Here is a 21,860-nt window from a genome sequence, read left to right on the forward strand (position 1 = left end):
CAAATAGGAACGCAATTGTATCGTCAGTTATAGGTGACTGTTGGAGCCTGAACGATATGCGTACTGTCTAATATTGGTATTAAATGTGTGTTCGAACAACGAAAGTTTCTCGCAGTTTCTCGCGGTTTATCAAGTACATAATAAGTGTTTAGCGACACATAAGAAATTTAATTCGTTTAGGCTCAACGGCTCTCTTTGAATTCGACGTCGGCCCGTTGCCGAATCGCTCCTCTCTCTCCCTCTTTCTCTCTCCGCTGGAAGATACTGTAATTACTGATTATATAATTAAATTCAAATTTGAATGCATTATAAATCTCCGCGCTCAATTTACGGGGCAAGGTCTGGTATCGCCATCTAGCGGTGAAAAGGACGAACTAAAATTCCGACCTCCGTACAGCGCACCACCGGGAAAACGCCCAAGCTTGTCGCTGAATAGTTTCTTTTTCAACGGCTAGATGGCGCCACAAGGACAGTTTTTTTTAAAGGATTAGTTCGGCTATTAAACGCTAGATGGCGATACCGATTCCTTATGAAATCGTCTTCGTAGATAATATAATTAATAAATAGATGAGATTTGTTCTAATGTTTTTACATTTTTATCCCATTTAATGCGACACAAAAGTGTCAGTATTAAAAAAATATTGGAACACTATGTTCACGAAAAAATGTAGAATATTCATTTGTCTTTCATTCTAATCATGCAACGAATACGTGTACTGACTTTAGTAATTAATCCTTTGTGATTCAAACTTTCTAATTTCCTTACTTTTTTTATCGAACCTTGACACGACAAGGGACCACAAAGGATTAAAACTATGAATTCAAAGTTCTATTGACAATCCATTCAATTTGATAATTCGTCTACAGCGTAATTAAAGAGGTCGCTCGATTGTACAATGACATGTCAGTGTATGTTTTCATTGTGAAAGATTATAATTGATAGCGTCTGTCAATTAAGATCTAATACAAAACTCTGACATGAACTTCTATAATTGTATAAATGATACAAGATAAAATCGTATCTTCTTGAATGTGTACATTTCCTTTAGCCCTCGACTGCATTGCATCGCCAGTGGTTATGCTACGCGCAAAACAACGAGCAGCGATGAATAAATAGGTTAAACTTATATATTTAGATTCAATAGTTTCTGGCAATCAACGAAAAATGCTACAAACGCTTCGAGAACGGTCTCAAAAACGCAAGAAACTTCTAGCGCAAACGGTGAGACGAAATTGTTTCACGTATCGTATCTTTGAGGTTATGATTCTGCAAACATCGTGTACCAAATACTGTGATTTTCCTTTTAGCTAGGCGTTTCGAGCGTGGACGAGCTGCGACAGATTTTGGGAACGGATATCGATGACGCCCAAAAGAAGAAAGTAAAATCGGTACCCGAAAAGTCGGAAAATGGGGTGAAGGATTTGAAGAGCGATGCGACCACAGCGGACGAAATCGTTTACAAGGATTCCTCAACGTTTTTGAAGGTACCGTATAATGTACTTACCTTACCTTACATCATAACTTGAAAAAGATAAATCTTTTTCTTCGTAGGTACGTATAATTTGAACGGAAGAAATAAACAGGTCAAAACATAGTTTCTCTTCTGTGGAAACAGTAATGCAATGACCAGCATCATGTAAAACCATAATCAATTCATATTAGGATTGGTGCTAATATGCTTCATTTTATGGTATGCGAACACAATGCTCTGTAAAGAATATATAGATGGAAACAAAAATAACTTTACTCGTGTTGAATTGTCAAAGGGAACACAGTCGTCGAATCCACACAATGATTACTGTCAGCATTTCATCGACACGGGTCAGCGGCCGCAAAATTTTATCAGAGACGTAGGTCTGGCCGACAGATTCGAGGAATACCCGAAGTTGCGGGAACTTATCAAGCTGAAAGACGACTTGATAGCGGAAACCGCTACACCACCTATGTATCTAAAAACGGATTTGCTTACATACAATTTAAAGGAACTCAACTGCAAATTCGACGTGATACTCATCGAGCCTCCATTGGAGGAGTATCAACGCACGTGCGGCGCCACGAACGTTCAGCTTTGGAATTGGGATCAGGTGAATAAAATGTAACGCGAATAAAGCTAAAACAGATGATGTCAAACTCCCTTGATCCTCTCGACACTCCTTTCTTCCTTTGAAGCTTATCTTCTTATAGCCTTTAAGTATCGATAAAATAAAAGTAAAGTTACCTTTACAGATAATGGAATTGGACATCGGCGAAGTGGCTGCGAATCGAAGTTTTGTGTTCTTGTGGTGCGGCAGCAGCGACGGACTGGACATGGGACGTTTTTGTCTTCGCAAATGGGGCTTCAGACGATGCGAGGACATTTGTTGGATTCGCACCAACATTAACAATCCGGGCCACAGTAAAAATTTGGATAGCAAAGCAGTCCTCCAAAGAACCAAGGAACATTGTTTGATGGGAATCAAAGGGACCGTGAGGCGATCCACGGACGGTGATTTTATCCACGCTAACGTGGATATCGACCTAATTATATCGGAGGAACCAGAGTATGGTTCTATAGAAAAGCCCGTAGAAATATTTCACATAATCGAGCATTTTTGTCTTGGCAGACGACGGTGAGAGCAACGTGTAAATGAAAGTAACCGAAATATAAAAACCACACACTTCATTCCCGTCTAATTGATTCGATTGTTTTTGCAGGTTGCACTTGTTCGGTCGAGACAGTACGATTCGGCCAGGATGGCTCACCGTTGGACCCGAATTGACGAACACGAACTTTAACGCGGATCTTTACACCAGTTACTTTGCAAACGGTCAAATCACGACCGGGTGCACTGAGCGCATAGAGGCTCTCAGACCGAAGTCTCCGCCACCCAAAGGAAAGGTTACCGGTCGTGGCAGGGGTGGGTTTAATCGTGGACGAGGCAGGGGAAGGTAAAACGGATTCTTGTACGCTTTTAACTCGCGCGGAACGCGAATTGGGAGAACGAAAAAGGTGAAAAGAAATTTGTGCCGTTGCAAATTGCATCGTAGAAAGAACTTGTACTTCTCTTGTATTGTACGATATTTCTTACTTTACAAACTGTAATACCTCGTTCGAGGATACCGCGCTACCGTATACTCCAAATTATTATCTCGTTTATAATTTCATTTCGATCAAGGCGCATCGATTTCGTATAAACTGTTACGACGTTGAGAAGCAAGCAGCATTGAAAATAAGCTAGATACAAAACTCAATTGATTCTTTCCTTGTCGAATACTCGCGATCACTCTGTCTAATGTGTATAAAATGAAAGAAAAAGAATTTAATCCTGTTCTGTACTCTTATCGTAAGATTTATAAAAATTTACATTCTTGTATGTACATATCTCGGGTCGCATTCGAGACAAATTTCATACGACCCCGTGTCCTGTAAGATTTTGTAACGCAAACCGCGCGAATGTGTTTGATATAGATCAGTCGAATCGAACAAAAAAAGATTTTTTTAATAAAATGCAATGTCTGAGATAGCGTGTAACCTGATGCGCGTTGCATTTCGATTGTCTTCCCCATGCATCGATGCATTAAAGACATCGACGGAAAAACAACGAGATTTGTCGAACAGTTCTAAAAAAAATTTCCTAACTAATTGCTTAACAACGATTATACAAAACATCTTAAGTATACGCAATTTCTTAAAAAGCAAACGCAATTACTTGGAAATGCTTGAGATCCGGTCGTGTTACTTTGTACTTTGCACGCTGAGAAAATTGAAATTTCCATAAATAGATCTTACAGTAATTAACTACATTTATAATTTGTATCCGTTGACACGCGAAAACTTACAAACAAATTTATTGGTCCCAGTAAAGCTTCCGGTTATGGAGAATACGCTCGATAAATGGATCTTTTTTTATCTTCCTCGTTGCTTCAGATCTAGAACTTTGCCGCGTAACGCGGCGAAGATACCTTTCGCGCTCGATGACAATGAATTCGCAAAAAAAGAAATGTGACAAACGTTCGCGGAATTGTATCGAGCAACAACTAATGGTAACGTAAGTGCGACCGCTGTCGCTTCGTTAATATTCGTAAAGAGGCGAAAATTAAGTTTCTCGATTCGATTCGCTGCACGCTGAACTGAGAAGAAACCGTGGAAATCGTTGGCTGAGATACAAATAAAACGTTATTTTCTTACATAAAATAAAAAGAAAGAAAAAGAATGAGAGAAAATGTTCGACGAGCCTACAAGTAAAGTTAACGTTAAGTCGGTGCGAATAAAAAAATGTCATGCGAACGACGTACGGTCAGTGTGGGGACCGCGGGAAAATATTTTTCGTCATACGGGACGATTGTTTTCGGTATAAAAACGAAACGACGCGTGATCATGCGTATCGTCTCGGGGCAACTTTAAAACTAATCAACAATGTATGGTACATTGATCGTCAAAAGCGTAAACAGAGGTTCTATCGAGTCGACGTTAAAATACGGCGTCCGTCTTTTTTCGTTCCACTCGTATGGAGTTTCTGCGCAGCGATAAGCCGGAAGCGATCGCGTTTTTATCGAAGATACGCCCGTGGTGCCAACGAGGAGAGACATCTTACAAACGATTAACGATAATTAAGAAGAAGAAGAAACGAGAAATGAAACGCAAAAGGCATAACAAAATTCTACCGGCATTTAAGAAGGGGAATGCGGAAGTATATGCGTGCGTAGCGATGAACTGGCAGAGACGCAGGCAGAATTCGTTGGTAATCGAACGATCGGTACGCTCGTAACGAGACGACGATCCGTTGCGGTCAGGTGAACTGTTTCTGAGAGGAGTTTAGCTCGGATCGGTCCCCGCCTGGATCAGACTAGTTCGCAAAGTCACAAATACGTCGACTCCCCTGTAAGCAGAGTCAGCGTCAGTCTCGTGAAAATTTCAGCCGCACATAGAGATATTGGAAAGGGAAATGCAAATGATCGCGAAACAAAAAATACCGGCGTCGATATTTACATTATATGCGTTACCGTTATCGACGACCGCGATATACCATTAACGATTCTCGCGGAGGTCGTGATGCGCGTCTCTTTTTACTTGCGATCGATGGAAGGGGGTTGCATACCTGCGGTACGAAATTTACATTACTCCCGCTGCGATCGACTACGTTCTCGCCTTCCCTTGTTTCGTACCCTAAGCAGTCGTTTACCTAGCGTGTTCCACGAGAACAAACAAAAAGCACCGTTAAGTCGAACACGAAATTTAAAAAAAAAAAAAAAATTAATAAATGAATAAAGACAACACAAACAGAAGAAAATAACGCGATATAGCCGTTCACTTGCGCCCTCCGATTTTGCTCGACGTTCAAGAGATCACGAGTACGATTCGTTAGAAAAATTGAGTTAGGGTGATTCCGCGGGTTTATTACACCTTTTTATATGTATGTTCAAACAGGAAACCCGATGTTAAATTGGAGGGGATGAAACTTGGACAAGTTTGCTCGCATACAGTATCACAGAGAAAATAATGCATCTTATTTATATTTTTTTTTCTTTTTTTCTTTTTTCTTTTTTCTTTTTTTTTGAACATTCCGCATGAATCATATAAAAGTTAATCTTAAAAGGTGTCACTTATAAAACGGTATTCGTGGGTTCCGTACGAGAAAAAATATGCTCGAGAAGCGTGTACGCGTCACGCGTGAAAACAATATCGCGCATAACGTACGCAATATTGTTGGCGTTAGGTGGGTAAACAACGTATTTAGTTAGGTTTACCTTTTGTTTACGTTCTTTTTTTAGCTGGTAAAAAAAAATGAGGTATCCGAACGACCGTTAGTGAATTGACGTTAATTCGGTGATCTACAGTTGCGACTGAGAAAAATAGTCCGAGAGAGGTAAATTTACCAATCCGTTCGGGGACAATACGATTTTCGTTACCCGACGTGATCGCGTCATTTTACTCGATGTTTCTATCCCGAAACCCCATTCTTTCCTCGCAGACTTGGCAACATTTCTTTTCGAAACGATTATTTCAGTCTTCTGTTTCTTGCGACGTTTTACAAAGTAACTTCATCGTTCGAAGTAAATATTACTTCATTCGATGGAAGTTACACGTTACTTGAAATAAATTTTGAAACAGCAGGAATTACAATATCATTTATCATTTGCGAGTATGAAATGATTAGGAACTTCTTTCTTTCGTCGTCGTTTTAATAACACGCAGAGATTTGTAGTTGTAGAGTTGCTTTCGAAAGTGTGTTGTTATTTCGAATACAATAGCGTTTCTAAGGAAGTAATACAGTGGCGAAAGAAGATGGCCTGTTATCCGAAGTAATATTTCAAGTAACGTTATATCGAATGTGCCCAAGTCTGTTACCTTTCCGCGACCGCTCCTTTTATCTCACTGTCTCAATTATACCTCGTTTCGACGACGAAAGGAAGAAAAATCGAACGCAGGAACAGCGGCACGCGCGATATCGGAATCATTAATTCGAAACTTATGGGAATGCGTTCCTCTCGACACACTATCGACATCTTTACGTAAACTGCACACTAACGTATTTACCGTAGCGTAAACTAATTCTACTTAAATCCATAATCTTACGATAGTACGTTACGTCTGCGAGCGGTGAGGTACATATGAAATAGTCGCCAGAGCGAACAATACCCGTTCGTCGAGCTTCTCCATTCGCTCTCGCTTTCGGGATCACCCTTTTACCTAAATAGCAAGAGTCGAATGAAAAATGCCCTTAATTTTTATCCACAAAAAACTTCAGTATTTCAACGAACGAAAAACAAAATCAGTGCTCGAGACTTACAATCTCATTTGCCTTTAATTTGTTGCATAGTTGCCTCCCGGCAGAGGATAAATTTCTTAAAAAGTAACCTTCGCGTTCTGAGTTAGGTTTAAGACGATGCGATTAGGTCAAAAATATCTTCAATTTTGCAGAAATTAAAAACTCGGAAGCTTTTTCATTCAACCCTCGAAGGATCCGCTCGGGATGGTGAAATCGGGCGGGAGAATTGAACGTGCTACCTTAAACCAGCGAAACGAAAGGACAGTGTCGCTTTTCGCGCGATTTGCGACTATTAGAAATACAAACAACAATTTACACGCAAACGATCGACGCACCCGAGCGTGTCGTCTGTCGGGAAGCGATCGGCTTCGGACGACTACGACTCACAATCGATTTCTACTCGTCTCGGCAAGGTTATCGATACACTTCGTTACAAAAAATAAGCTTTCGCTCTATTCCTTGCAAGGAACCTGGCTCGAGTGTAACACGACCATTTCGATGAAACTTTACGCGCAGATAGGACACTGCCAAACATTAGACGCCTACTGTCTGTCTGCTGATACTCATGAGATAAAAAGTAGCTTCAAACTCGTTGGGTGAAGCGAGATCGTTATAGAAGTGAGTTAAGTCAATCTTTTTGAAAAATGTAGTTAATTATATCCACTTTGTCTGTAACAAAGTTTCGTAGTCATAGAGGCAATAATTCCTTATAAATCCCTTTGTAGAATCCTTTTCGTAATTTTCAACCCTTGAGGATCAGCAGATATAGAAGAAAAACTTGTTTAACACTAAAAGTGTGCCAAAGATCAATGCATATCTATTCTAGTACATATTGCTATATCTTTAAGAGGAAAAGAGCAAATAAATTTATCAATGTAATTAATTCTCTATCTCAATAATCGTCAAGAATTCTTAATAATTAAGAGTCTTTTAAAAGAAGTCTGTAACGCACAGATCAAGTGAGCCTACCAGACACTTTAGTGTTAACATTCCGATGCTCTGTGCGGAAAGTTTCATAAAAATCGGTATGTTACGATCGTGTGACGTTCCTTGCTAGTTGAACTTACTCTAACTACAGATGTACTCGCGAAGGAATGATGTCTCGATTACTGTACAACGGTCGCGAAAATCGAAGGAACTCGAACGTCCCGTGTTCCGAAGCGGCACGATCCAACCATCCCGTTTCTTCGTCGTTCCTATCGTCTCGAAACGTTTCAAGTAAAAACGGTTTTCCTGGTTCGTTCTCCATCGAGACGTGCGACTTTTCGGTTAACGATAAGCGCCTTTGCTTTTACGCACACACAGTGGCGAGCATACAGATAAGAACACTCCTTCCTAATCGGAACTATGTTCTACGAAGCAAAAGAAAGTCGAACCTCTCTTTCGATTAGTCAGTTTTATACAGACGTCGTTACAACGAGGAAGCCATGGGTAATATTGCTGTCATTTTTTGTTTCATTAATTACAAGTAGTTAATTTCGAGCATTTAAATAGGAACGCTACTTCCTCCTATATTTTAAAGGTATATTTAAGTAAGTACTTTATGTATTCCTCATTTTTATTATATATGTCGCGTATTTTAAAAATAGAAATTGTTAAAGGGATACCTCCAGCTATGAATACAAATTAATATAATATATTAATATTGGGTTCCTATTCATTCGCTCGTCTGAAGTCTATACCGCTTATTTTCAGTTTAACGTTATGCGAGCAAATGTCTCCTAACGCTCCTAACGACAATTCAAAGATTATAAAATATTCCAAGTATCCTAAAGTTATGAATTAAAAATAATTTCACTTATATCGTAAAAAATACTGGTCGCATTATATGCTTGCCACTGCACGTTACATGTACTTGCTTGGATCAGGCTCGACAAGCATTCTTTTCATACTCTCGTTTCCGCTTTCTCTAGGAACATCGCACGCTCTTGTAGTTTTCTTCTAACGTTTACTTCGCTAAATGGAACGCGTTGTCAGCGAAGATGGGCGTAATCTTATCCGAATAACGGTTAATGAACAAGACCAACCTATACGGATTTATTCGTGACATTTATTCGACTGAACAGTTTCATTCTATAATGTGAATGTAGAATGGTCATTTAGAACGTAACATTTATGATTTAAATTATAGAATAAAGCGTTCGAAAAATGCAAACTTCGAACTGAACTTTTATTCGACAAGAAGAGGTCGTTTGTTCAAATTTTTATTCAGATAAGAATCTTAACCCTCTCCGGTTGTCAACGCGTGCTATAAGACGAAGGGAAGATTGCAAACGATCGCGAAGGATGAAGAAACGTGAACGAGTTAGTGAGGCTGTCGTGTCGCGAAGTACGTGGGTACGTCAGGAAGGACGGCGTCGGAAACGATTCTTCTTCGCACTCTCGAAACTCTTTTGTATCCTCCGATCGACTTTTCATCCGAGTATTAAGAAAGTATTTTATTTTTTTTTCGGAGTCAAAAACATCGACATTTTTAAAAACTTTCTGGAAGCATATTCTGGCTAAAGTAGCGGTGCAAAACATCGTCGACAGGACTGGTGAGGTTTCTTCGATTTAAATAATCCTAAGTACGACCTCATTCGGACTATTTTAAATGATACATTTGTCTAAATGACGAGTTATAATATCGAATGTGGTCCTGTTTCGACTCATTTTCAATGGAAAAACATCACTAGTCCATTAATAATTCCATAATAAAGACATCATGAAAAAGATGCAGAATTCAATTCGATAAATTCTTAATAAGAAGACTGCTTCAATAAAAAATTGACGTTTCTTATGAGTACTCTGCTAATATTCAATTCTATTGTAAGACTTCCTTGGAAAAAGTTTAAGAAATTGTATTTTAACAAGAAAGATCTACTCGAGACTCGACAAGTTCATTTTACAGAATAGTTATCGCGATTCTGTTCCTCGGACGCGAGATATAATTTTACGATTCAGATTGCAGTTTTATATCGAACGAATAACGAATCAAAAGTTCTTTATCTTTCGACGAGTCGAACCGTGATACTCGAAGTGCGCAATTTCGAGAATGGCGAATAAAAGGAGCGAGTCCCGCCGAATCGATTCGTTCCTCTAAACTCTAAATATTTATTTACAGCGTTAGCGAATCGTTCCGATCGATCCGACCGTTTTTATTTTTTTTTTTAACGGAGGAAGCAAATTTCTAACGCAAAAGTGCGATGAACGAAAAGTGGCGTTAACTCCATTCCTCCTTCTAGGTATTTACCATTATCATTACCATTATCATTATCATTACCAATATCGTTATCGCTATCATTATCGTTACTGTTCATTAATATTATTATTGTTGTTCTTGTTCTTGTTGTTATCGTCGTCGTCGTTATTGACTTACAATTTATTAATGTTACGAAAATAGTCTTGCTTCTTTTTACACAGCGTTATTTCCATCTGGATCGATAATCTATACAAACATAGTTTTTTCGTCACCCTACAGCCAAACGCAATTGCTCGTCGAGAGACACCGGTTAATGTTCTGCGTTCGCGTTAAACACGGCTAAACTTTAACGTCGCGGGAATAACCATCGATCGTCTTCGATCCATCGGCAAAATATAGGACAAGCGTTACATAGAGCGTGCTATACACGTTATCGTTAAAACGATGAGCTTGTAATTTCTCTTTGGTGATTTCGATATCCCCATCTTTCCTTTTGAAAATCGATGAACACCTGAGAGCCAAAAATGGATACAATTTTTCAGCGAATAAACAGACAGAACGTATTTCTAAAATAAGCGCTTTTTTAAAATGGTATTCCTGTAATTATTAAATCACGATGGTTGATTATAAATCTACCACTACATTTTTTCTGCAACTCCTAATTTGGAGAACAGTGGCGCGTAGCACGTTCCTTTTATTAACCGTTTGAGTCCCAGAGGGTATTGAAAAAACACTGTCGAAGAATCGTCATTCACTGAACGAGTAGTGGGTTTTCTCGACATAAAATCTCAACAGCGCGATCGCGCTGCTTGGGACACAAACGGTTAAACAAGTTTCTATTCGAAACAGTTCTTCGACTTTTATTTAATACTCAAAACTTGTCAAGGTTTTTCTAACCAAAAATTCTGCTCATCTCTGTCGATCGTTTTTCATATCGAATTCACCGCGTTCCAAGAATTTACGAGCTCGTCGGTCGTGAATATAAAAATTTTCGTTCGCTCTTGAAAAGCTTCCATTTATATTTATATCCATACGTGTGTGTGTGTGTGTGTGTGTGTATATATACATGAATTCTAATAAAATTCGAAGACGCGACGTACCCGGATGACTACCTATGTAACGATGATTCTTGGGGACGATGCGACCTTTGAACTTTGAAATTTAAGAAAGGGGAAAAAAAAACACGAACGTCAAATGTTTTTTGGAATCGAATGATCGACGTAAGAGTCGTCCGGGTGAATCGCCGCGTAACAGATAAATGGTTTTGGCATGCTCCGAAACCAATACGGTACATATATGTGCGACGAAGCAGAAATTTGCCCGCTGAGGGAAAAAACGAAGAAGAAGGGAAGGAAGAGAGCTATTCAGCAGAGTAGAGGGAGCGAGGAGTGAAAAATGTTGAGAGAAATACGTGTGATGGGTGACAATTGTTTTAAGAAGAAGCTCTGGTTCAAACGGAAGTTCGTGACGCAAACGATGTACAATTGGCGGAACAAATATAGTAACAGAAGGGGTGTTCCAGTCCAGCTTTTTGGAAAAATTCGTTCCTTGCATTTTCGTATAGGTCTTACAAATATGCCCTTGTAAAAGTACTTAAAATATCTAGAAGTAACACAGTTAAATAAAAATCACCGTAGGGGTAGTTTTTTGTTACAATGATAGCTCGAACAATTTGTATCTTTAACTATTGCATACGCAAAATATTCATATGCAAAAATTAGCGTGATTCGATAAAATGTCTATCAACGACGTTCCACAGTATCGAGGCAAATTTACAAATAATTTTCATTTTATAGAATTTCTGAAGGCGGACTACATACACCCTTAAACGATATTCTTGCTGTTGGCTACAGGGGGTCGCTCTCGAGTTGTCGTTCTTATTTCCCATCGCTACAGTTTGTGCTTCGATACTTTTGCTAGTCCTTGTTTGCGGTAGTTTTCGCGACCTCGCTACATTTCTTCCACCAAGTACATCTTTGGAGAAAGGGAATGATTTGGTGACGATTCGTCAAGTCGGGGAGTTGTATTCTACTTTCGTTGATTACGGAGCATCGTTTCTTTGGCTCGTCGGGTCTATTACACGCCATTTAACAACATTCTATGTATCGTCGTATCGAACGTAAAGTCCGAACGACTTAACGATAAAGACTATACGGTCGACACCGCAGTCGAAAGGTGTATCAGGATGATCGACGATGAACTCACAAAACGTCTATCGTTCCTCCGTTCGAGAGAAGGCGGTACCGGCCGACACGCTGGTCCATGTCCACTAGGGGGTGAACAGACACACAGACACAATTGGTCAGTTATCGCATATAGCTTGTTTTATATCTCGATTACTATAATATCTATGCGGTGGAGGGCAAAGTGAAGTTCTCATTCGTACAAACGTCTCACTTCGTCGTACCTCCTTGCTAGCCGTTTTCATGCAAATATAACATCAAAATCGTTCGATTCTCTGTCGTTCTCTTTATCTCGCAACTCGTTCGGCTCGAAATCTTCACGCTTTATCACCCGTTTTGGGCAGTGATAAACGCGGAAAATGGACTGCTCGAACACTCGTACCCCCACCGTGTACAGTTCGAGTACGTTCAACGCTGATTTTACACTTGCGCATGCGAAAGAAAATACAAAGCTGATGCACCGATTAAACTACATCCAAATAGTGCAATCCACGGTACGTCGAGAAGAACGAAGGATACTCGAAACGGTGTGGGGTTGCCAACTCTTTCAGAAAAAACTGATACCACTTTTCGAGCCATTTGTGTTTGGACTTTGTTGCTGATACATTTAAGAGTCATCTATATATTTGTTCGTCTATACTCACTCTGGTAGAGGGAGTTTTTTTTTATATTCCATTGTGTTACAACCACCAATCAACAGTTATATATTGATGATAGAATCAAAGGTGTACATGATAGAAATGTGACGACAGAGTCACGTGAAATTACAGAGGGTTTACAAAATCAATTATAATCAATGAAATCTTGATGGTGTATATAAATAAAAATTCAATCTGTGATGCAAGCGATTCGACTACCTGGATTGTAGTCGTCTTAGCATAAAAATTGATTGATACAAATGTGAGCGAATACAATGTTGAAGATAATACAATAAGAATTTTCATTGAAATTGATTTTCAAATATATACGGAAGAAGTATGGTGCAAGTAACACAGGTGGAGGTTCATAATATCCTCTATTCGTACTCGTGTTGGCAACTCTACACGAAGCTGACTCAAACTGTGGAAGAAAATAGTCGTGCGGGGTGGCAGCTTCTACGAAGCGTATAAAGCGACTAAAGTCGTTCGATCGGCATTCGATCCAACGATGGGACAACTGCGCTGCATTCGAGTCATCGATTGGACTGAAAGCCTGTGGTTAACATTAAAGCTATCAAGGTCACCGCAATTCTGTTATATGTACAACTACATCTTTGTAATTAGAAGGAGAAAATGCTAACTACTCAGACGCATTGAAAATTTCAATGATATCTGAGGATTCGAATGCTTCGCTGGTCGACCATGCTCTCAATCACCGGAAGTCGGAAACTACATTTAAGAAGACGTTACAAACTATGTGCGAGCTTCCTTGCCAATAAGCGATGGAAAAGGAGAGAAGTTTGTAGATGCAAGTAAGGTTCAAGGAAACTGGCGAGTGAATGCTAAAAAGAAATCCAAAGTGGTTCAACGACGATAGTCGGAAATCGAAGTATACGTTTTACAGAGAATCGGAAGACGTAAGTAGAAGATATTGCAAATTGTACAACTTTGTTATTGTATTGCATATATATATATATGTGTGTATGCGCTCGTGTGAATGTATGTGTATGTGTGCCTGTGTGTATATCATCCTTAAAGATATTTGTTACAGGAATATTTATAAGATAAGACTATGTTTAAAAACCGCTAACACTTTATTAGCGACAATAGTAATAGTAATAATAATAATAATAATAATAATAATAATAATAATGATAGTCATAATAATTAATAAGAATAATTAATTAATAAGAATAAGGATATAACAACGATACAATTAATAATCATAAGTATAATAGTATCACAAAATAATCGTTACACAATACATAATAGGGATGCTGTGTGTATCAATTTCACATATTTCAGACGTTACAAAAGGTCTGAAAACTACGATTATTAACTATTAACATGCAACGATACGAGAAATCAGAGTAAAATTAAAACGTTTAGGGGCTTTGATATTCGTTTTCGGTATGCCTAAAACAGTATGACGAAAGAGTAGATCGTGTCGAAAATGTCATTAACGTGTACAACGAATTGTCAGAATCCTATACAAAATTTCCTTACTCATGCACTACACGTTCAAATCAAAGAGTACTATTACGCTTATTCAAGTACTACAATCTAAGACGGTAAAAGATCTAAGAAATAAACCAATCGATAAAACGATACAATTTTCAACGAGTATCTGAACATCTAGCCCCTGTGTTTTCGTAAATTGCCCAATTACTTCAATACTAACTATAATATTTACAAATCTAGTACGTACGAAATTGTAACGCTGTATTAAAAGGCTTCAGAGATGTATCCACTAATCGATCGTAATAAAAGTTCTTTATCGTTTGGAAATTCATACCTCTGTCACGCCTTTCATCCGCCAACGTAATTACAACATTAACAATAATCACACGATTTCTATGAAAAACGTTCGTGATCCTTCCGCTTTATTCTTATAAAAATTGCAAATTATCACACGTTCGAACGAGCAGATTACACGTGGAAGGATAAATTAAAGTTTTTCTTTTTTACGAGTATAAAGTAATTTCTGGTCGTGTCTTTGCTTTAAAACTCTAACGGAAATAAAGCGAGAATGTCGTCGTCGTCATTAAAAGTTACTCTACAGAAAAAAAAAAAAAAAGAACACTAATCTTTATCTTTACGCATTGATGCGTAATCGTTGTACCTTCGGTGTGAACAAATTGATCGACAAAGAGGCAATACCATACGAGAGAGAACGAATAACCACTCGCAAAAGGAGCGGATTTATGTGAAAGCATTTGTCGTGTTTTAAACAATAACGACCTCGTACCCTAATTTACTTATCGTCAGGTTGCGATTATTTACCAGTATATATACTCGCGTCGTAACAATGTTCACAACAAAGTTAAGATTGCTAATCGTCTGCTCGAGAAGCATTATTTCGCATATTTTGTTTCCTTCTTTCGCGATCTATGCCTCAGTTTTATTTTCGTTAAGTTATTAGAAAGCCTGTTTCGAGAAATCACGAATAGCTGCTGCGATAAATGAACGAATTTCTGAATCGATTTCCAATGCCAAATGAAAAGAAACAAAAGTGTAACGGTTACATACATCGATCGAACACCCGCAAAATGTCAGTTTTAAGACCGCTTCTTTAAAACGGAATTTTAACGGTATCGCTCGGTGTACGTATCATCGTGTACATTCGATGGAAATTTTATGCTACTTTTACCGCGAGTACCAGGAATTACTTTTGCAAAATCAGAGAAAAAGAAACAGAACGGAAGCGAATAATTTATGATTCTAAAATTACGCGCTGCCGGTACAACGTGAACATTTTCTTAATCCAACGTAAACCGAGTCGGTTATTTTTCGAATTTCCCATGAATGGATGCTACTTTCTCGTCGCGATACTTTATTCTACAGTATACGATAGTCTATTTGAAATAGAATATAACTTGACGCCGATGCGAGAATCGCATTTACCGAGACATCAAGAAACAAGAGTTTAGAAAAATTGCACAGCCTGTTCGTGTTTAACATATTTTCGTTACAAAATCGAAAGAATGAAATTTTCTGTACAGGTAAACATTATCTTACAAGCTTCGACCACAATCGTACGTTCGCACACAAATCTACGCGAGTTAGCTTTGCTACTTCCAAATAGTTAACGATCACAAAGAGTAAGGCAATCGGGACATACTTAACTCGTACGTCTCAACTCTCTTCACAATTAACACAAACACAAACGGTGAAATCGATACAAGTACAAATTATCGCGTCATTTGTCCCCGTAGCTATTACGTTTGTCAAAGTTCACTCTACAAATTGGCTCTGTCATACAATTTCAAAACAAATACTAAGGTCCGTACTATGGTACGTTGTTTATTATAAAATTGCGTTAACGCTGAATGACGATATACCTCGATTTCGAACGCTACGATTTTTCTTATCTAATATTAAATTCAACTATTCCGGGCAATAATAGTTAACAGTCAACAAAGCAAAATAGTTGGAAAGTTGAATGAAAGATAGAACGTAAAGAAGGGTCGAAGAATAGGTACAGTTCTCGATAATTGCTAATAAATACCGAATACAATCGTAACCAGTTTAAAATCATAACTAGCCGCGTACTCGAATACCTTAATATTTTGAAAAAGAATAAATTACTTGTGGCAAATACACTACTAAAGAAACATTTAACATCTTATCTTACGATTGTTTTTCATTCGGAACATTTAATGGCCATATTTAATATACAGCGTGTCAGTGTAAAAATCTTTTGTTAAACAGAAATAGATCTTTCAACTAGCTTCGACGTTATAACGTAATTTTAAAAACTCGCTAAAAATCTACTTTTCAAATGATAAAAATAACATTAATGCATCTAAACTGACCGAATGCTTAGTAGTGTTTTCATGCTGGCATAACAAAGAGAAGCTAAATAGTTCGGAGTGTTTTACTTTTTATATAAATCTGTAAAGCTTGAATGCCAGTTCAGAGAACTCAACTTTTTAAGTACAAAGGTAAATATACTATGTATCTAACGTGGCTGAACGTACGAGTGCCGAAGAACATTTCACATTACTAGTGCTTTGTCGATGACTATTTCTACTTTTATCCCCTCGCGAGAGCAAACCCTTTGCAGTTTCTCTGAGACTAGCTCTTTGGTGGGTACTAACGTGTGTACGGCTACTGCTATGTGTAAGGGGATGGTGATTCACCACCAGAGATGCACAGGACTCACCAGATTCCCCATCTTCATCTCCGGTTGTATCTCCGGTTGTGTCGCATTCACTGCTATCCGCTTCGCTGGATTCACTGGGAGTTTCTTGTCCTCCCATTCCTATTTGTATACCTTCTCCCGCCCTGTTCGCTGTCGCTGGCACGGTTTGCGATATACTACCACCCACTTGGTGCATAAATAAGCTAACCTGCAACATTCGAGCGAACTCAAATTAAAATATCTGGCGCAACTGAAATGATGAGTCTTTGACAAAGAGTCATCCCAGTTCATGATTAAGATAGTTGTCGTTCATTTCGAGGAAGAAAAAAATGTACTCACTTTAAAATCTGCACTGTACGCTTTATGGTGTTTATCCTTATGCGCATCATCCAAGCCCCATTTATCTATACTTAAAACGAGAGTAGGTGGCATAGGTCCAAGACTAGCCAGCGATCCTGCTCTTGCCTTCATCTGTGACACGACCATTGGTAATTCCATAGTTGTACCATCGCAACTCAATGCCCTTGCTGAACGTTCGACTGGTAACTCTCCGTTATCGTATTCTGGCGTTAAGTAGTCCCGCACGAAGAATGTATTGAACCAAAAATGAAACAATTTCTCCTACGCGTGGAACAAAGAAATCGATTTCAGTTATATCGCAACGATTTTTATTAAAATAAACATAATTACCTTCCGCTTCATTTTTGGTCTGTTAAAGAAATCCACTCGTATATCTCCTGTCAACGCGACGCTATTTTTCAGAACGATGCTCACAGTGTGGTTTCCTTTTCGCACTTCCACTATATCCGAACTAAATATCCTCTTTTTGGATTCAGATATTACACAATGTAAATCTAAAACAAAAATGTATTACATAACATCATCCTGCATATTAATCTGAATGCTTGTTTCACATTTAATTATTCTTACATCCTTGACCTCCGTGAAAAATAGGTGCTGGGTCTAATTGTATTTTTCGTAATAACAGTGTGACCGGTTGATAATTCAATCCTTCTTGGACAAGAGTAGCATAATAATTCACGTACCTCCTCTGAGAAGGTATTGTTACCCCCTTCCTGAATGAGAAATATCATCGATAAAATTATGAGTAAATTCGTCCGACAACGAATGTAGCGAACACTTCTTAGAATTACCTATCATGTGTTCTTTTAGTTCCGTAATAATTAAGGGCTTCCGTGGCAGTGGGAAATTGTTTTGTGTGAAGAAGGTAACAACAAACCATTACGCCTGTCCGACCTTTGCCCGCTTTACAATGAACTACGGCTATGTTTTCTTGGTGCTGGGAGAGCCACTGATGCACGTCTTCGCAAAATGGTTTGATCTGATCTAACATCGGTGGATTATGATCATCGAATGCGTAAGTAGCTACTCTTTGCTTAAATTTCTTAAAATCGTACGACCTTTCCGAACATCTAAAAGACGATATGGTTTGAAATTTTCTTTGTTTATTTGTAGCGTGTAATGATCGTAAATTGCTTGGAACTTACAGATTATAAATTTTATAATGGTCTTTGTGTCTAGATTCCAATAGCTTAACAACATCGTCTATGTGATTCCTATATACTCCTTCTAATTTTTCAGCTGGGAAACCCATTGCTATTAAATTATCCCTTATATCTGTTAATAATATACGTGCAATTAAGGAACAATACCAACGAAATAATATAGCTGCGTCGATGATAAATTAACGATAAATGGACAAATTATATGGAATGTTTTAAAAGATGAAAAGTAGAAAATGGATATAAGCATCGACGATTACAATAAAAAGGATACATGTGAGATCAAGATTAAAACCATCTTCTGTGAAACGCTTGCGACGTTTGCTTACTAACCCCTTGATACGGTTAGTCATCTTCATGTTACTAATGGTGTTAGCCATGCTCGGCTGAGTGCGTTTCAAATCTTCCTCGACTCGAAAAAATTCAGTCTCCGCTTCTTCTGCTTCCTGCTTTTCAAATAACTTTTTAGCCTGAATAGAATAAGGTATTTAACTTCCAATTACTCGAACTTTCATCTGAAGTTTCAGGAACAAAATCATTCAAGTTACCTGTGGCTTACGAGCAGAGGCTTCACAAGAGCCCAGTTCCGGTTGTCTTCGCTCCTCCAGACAAACATGGAGGGGTGTTACCGATGAGATATGCTCTGATATTTTGTTTATCCTGCTGCCTGTAGGTCTCCTGCAGGAAAAGCATATACCCATCAATTCCCAGAGCATGTGTGCCTTCTGTTATCCATTTCACCAAGTTCTTAATTGTTTTCCCGATAGTTCACCGCACGATTATAATTTAGGATTAATATCACCATGACCATCACCAGTTCGACTCAACAATTAATATGTGATTCTTACAAATGTGAAACTTCATAAAGAATGAGCACACTGCACGGCACAATACACAGATGGACACAATGTAAGAGTTTCTGTCCGATGATCGATAATTATAGATTTTCATGGAAGCTTCAGAAACACAAGGTAAAGAAACACGTTTACCACATTGTTAGAACCAGTCTTTCATGCAAAATATATTGATAATCGGATAACAAGTGTACCCAAAATCATGGCTAAAGAAAAATAATAAAATAAGATGGGTACTCTGTCACTAATTGCAATTAATGTTACACATGTATGTACATTGATACATTTGACCCGTATCTATATAACAACTATCAAAGAATTCGTTACACGTTATACTCATACACTGGCAAGAGGTAGGAATATCACGATCAAGGTGAAGGAAAAAAAACGAAAATAAACGTACACATCGATTTGAACGTAAACGTTAAACGTATTACACGGAAACACGTTCGCGTTAATACTGTGAAATCGATATCTGTAACGTACAACAGCAAACTAAAAATGAAATATTAAAGAGAAAACATCTTCAGTGCTTTGTAAAATTACGATTACACGGAGTCTCGTGTTCTACGATAAGTTAACAACATGTATAAAAGCGGTACGAAAGAATCACATTCGCTGGATGAAAGAGAACAAAATGAAAAAGAAACAAACGAAAGTTTACGCGATTCGTGTTCACTTGGTTACGAGTTCGATATCGAAAGAACATTACTCGCAAGAAAACGCCGTGTAGAAGCGTCGACGAAAAGTTAGGTTAAGCACCGTTCGCAATATCACAAAGGCCACTTAACACCACGGTACATTTTCATGCCAGTTTCACTAATACACCATTCGCGCTCTCCTTAATCAAGAGTTCACATGTCGTTCACGGAGGATATCATCGAGACTTGAAAGAAATCGTTCGAAACATCATACTAGTTTTGAAAAGTAAAGAAGCAATCTTTTCTCGCGTATAACGTGATATTTAGCCCAGTACTTTCGGAGCATGTTCAACCGTGATATATCGGCACTCCCAGTTACGGTGAATTTCTAAGAAATAATATTAACATCGAGGAAGATTTCCCAGGAGATCCATAGGTTCAGTTTTTTCAAGCTTCCTTGCGATCAACAAGATCCTTTTAATCACTCGAGACGAGAGGTGAACTCGTTTAAAGAGCTCCATTCACAGTAGGATCACGTTTCGGTAGCACATCGTGTCATCGTGTCAAAGTATTAGCACGAGCTTTGATCCGTGTTCTACCACGAAGGTACAGTGGTTTTCGAGTATATACCCGATTCGTACAGATGCATCGAACGCGCATACACATTCACATATGCGCTCGTGAAGGAACAATAGCAATCTCTATGATGCTCCCTTCGGTTTAACAAAGTAGATAAAAGTGTAGTACGTATAATAGGTATATCGTTATACGGATATCGCGACACGCACACTCACCAACAATGCATAGGATATAGGATCATGCACCGCAGGTGTTGCAGAGAACAGTCCACTCTGCGAACGAACGCCACGATGCTCTATTGCAGAATTTTACGGTCGATCGTACCGGAATCCGGCCGCTGCCGTCGTTCTTCTTTTCGCGTCTGCTCGCATTTCTTCGTTGAGTAGCCAACAAAGTGAAACCGAACGGAAAAATGGACAAAGAGTCACGCTTAATTAGCGAACGGAAGTACTCTTTGTAACATCCATTTCGAGCACAGTTTACATCCGATATGAAATCGAAAGTCTCTCGCAGCCACCTTTGTCACTAGCAGTGCCATTCACAATGACGCGTTCGTGCCGCGCTCGATTGCGCCTCTTTTTTTCTGTCGTCGTTTAGGTTGCCGCGTTTACCTCCGCTCCTGGGAAAATATTCTTCTCTCTTCTCGTCTGTTCACGGTGTGCCACCGACTTTAAAGCCGTAGCTTACCGCTCAAAAGGAGCAGGAGGAAAAGAGTAGAGGCTCGCGGAGGCTTCGTCCTAGAAGTTTCATTCCCGAAAACTTCCGCTGCTAACTTAGACGCTCTGTTAGTATCACTTTTCCTGCGCATGCGTCTACTTTTTCCCCATAATTATTCGTTCTTCATTTCATTTACCCAATTGTTCGCGCCGAATCATAAGGATTAAGCTTCCTTCCTCGCGAATTCTGCAATCGATGTAACTTCTTTCGCGTAATCAAACATTTTTAATGATCTCTTCCTTTGTACTCATCCATTGGTCGAAGGACTTGTTTCTCTCTAAATCGACCAATCGAAATTTCTAGGAAGAGTACTTTCGAAACTAGATATCTTATAAAAGTTCAAAGACTACTCAACGACGATACGTTTTGCGATCTATCTACCATAAAATTTAACTTATCTAATTATAAAAGTACATAATATCGAAGACTGTCATGTCAGATTTCATGTATACGTTACTCTATTCAATAAACAATAAGCATAATGGAACTACATATGTCGAAATATACATAACGGATAAAATTAGGAAATGAGCGCTCATTATGATTACGTAGATTACTCATTATCGGTGAGGAATACTCTAAATTATGGTCTATCTAACGAGTAGTGATGGGCAAAACCCTAGGCTTCGAATAAATCTGAAGTTTGCCGA

The 21,860-nt window shown here is 38.6% G+C and overlaps 2 protein-coding genes and 1 long non-coding RNA gene across 17 annotated transcripts; 2 read left to right on the plus strand and 1 right to left on the minus strand.

The window, feature by feature from the left end:
* Positions 1-881: 881 nt before the first annotated feature.
* LOC128880934 (N6-adenosine-methyltransferase non-catalytic subunit) lies at positions 882-3,497 on the plus strand. 2 transcript variants are annotated; one of them, XM_054131520.1, is made up of 5 exons: positions 882-1,222; positions 1,309-1,485; positions 1,768-2,085; positions 2,228-2,610; positions 2,696-3,497. In XM_054131520.1, the coding sequence occupies exons 1-5, from the start codon at positions 1,166-1,168 to the stop codon at positions 2,931-2,933; spliced, it is 1,173 nt and encodes a 390-aa protein (XP_053987495.1). In that variant the 5' UTR covers positions 882-1,165; the 3' UTR covers positions 2,934-3,497. The 2 variants fall into 2 exon arrangements, with proteins under 2 accessions (XP_053987495.1, XP_053987496.1); XM_054131521.1 differs by lacking the exon at positions 882-1,222 and adding an exon at positions 1,553-1,691 and having other exon boundaries at positions 1,347-1,485.
* Positions 3,018-21,556, minus strand: LOC128880931 (phosphatidylinositol 3,4,5-trisphosphate 3-phosphatase and dual-specificity protein phosphatase PTEN). 14 transcript variants are annotated; one of them, XR_008457946.1, is made up of 11 exons: positions 20,818-21,266; positions 18,968-19,097; positions 18,694-18,889; positions 18,405-18,534; positions 18,051-18,329; positions 17,827-17,972; positions 17,587-17,750; positions 17,236-17,517; positions 16,918-17,104; positions 5,080-12,200; positions 3,018-4,860 (listed from the first exon to the last, which is right to left on the minus strand). XR_008457946.1 is itself a non-coding variant. In XM_054131508.1 (11 exons), the coding sequence occupies exons 1-10, from the start codon at positions 20,862-20,864 to the stop codon at positions 5,099-5,101; spliced, it is 1,626 nt and encodes a 541-aa protein (XP_053987483.1). In that variant the 5' UTR covers positions 20,865-21,265; the 3' UTR covers positions 3,018-4,860; positions 5,080-5,098. The 14 variants fall into 14 exon arrangements, 12 of the variants coding, with proteins under 12 accessions (XP_053987483.1, XP_053987482.1, XP_053987481.1 ...); XR_008457945.1 differs by having other exon boundaries at positions 4,971-12,200; XM_054131508.1 differs by having other exon boundaries at positions 5,080-5,163; positions 20,818-21,265.
* LOC128880937 (uncharacterized) lies at positions 12,212-19,082 on the plus strand. Its single transcript, XR_008457947.1, has 4 exons — positions 12,212-13,669; positions 18,070-18,274; positions 18,499-18,763; positions 18,941-19,082. It is a non-coding gene; the product is annotated as an uncharacterized LOC128880937 (long non-coding RNA).
* Positions 21,557-21,860: the final 304 nt, after the last annotated feature.

The sequence above is a fragment of the Hylaeus volcanicus genome, chromosome 8, assembly GCF_026283585.1.
Source record: "Hylaeus volcanicus isolate JK05 chromosome 8, UHH_iyHylVolc1.0_haploid, whole genome shotgun sequence".
NCBI classification, from domain to species: domain Eukaryota; kingdom Metazoa; phylum Arthropoda; class Insecta; order Hymenoptera; family Colletidae; genus Hylaeus; species Hylaeus volcanicus.

Excerpts from the sequence above, each read along its gene's own strand:
- LOC128880934 (XM_054131520.1), top strand. The coding sequence starts at position 1,166 with ATGCTACAAACGCTTCGAGAACGGTCTCAAAAACGCAAGAAACTTCTA. Across the intron at positions 1,486-1,767 it reads ATTCCTCAACGTTTTTGAAG|GGAACACAGTCGTCGAATCC; the intron begins GTACCGTATAAT and ends GAATTGTCAAAG. Across the intron at positions 2,611-2,695 it reads TTTTGTCTTGGCAGACGACG|GTTGCACTTGTTCGGTCGAG; the intron begins GTGAGAGCAACG and ends TTGTTTTTGCAG.
- LOC128880931 (XM_054131501.1), bottom strand. The coding sequence starts at position 20,864 with ATGCGAGCAGACGCGAAAAGAAGAACGACGGCAGCGGCCGGATTCCG. Across the intron at positions 17,518-17,586 it reads GACCAAAAATGAAGCGGAAG|GAGAAATTGTTTCATTTTTG; the intron begins GTAATTATGTTT and ends TTCCACGCGTAG. Across the intron at positions 17,105-17,235 it reads CGTACAGTGCAGATTTTAAA|GTTAGCTTATTTATGCACCA; the intron begins GTGAGTACATTT and ends CGAATGTTGCAG.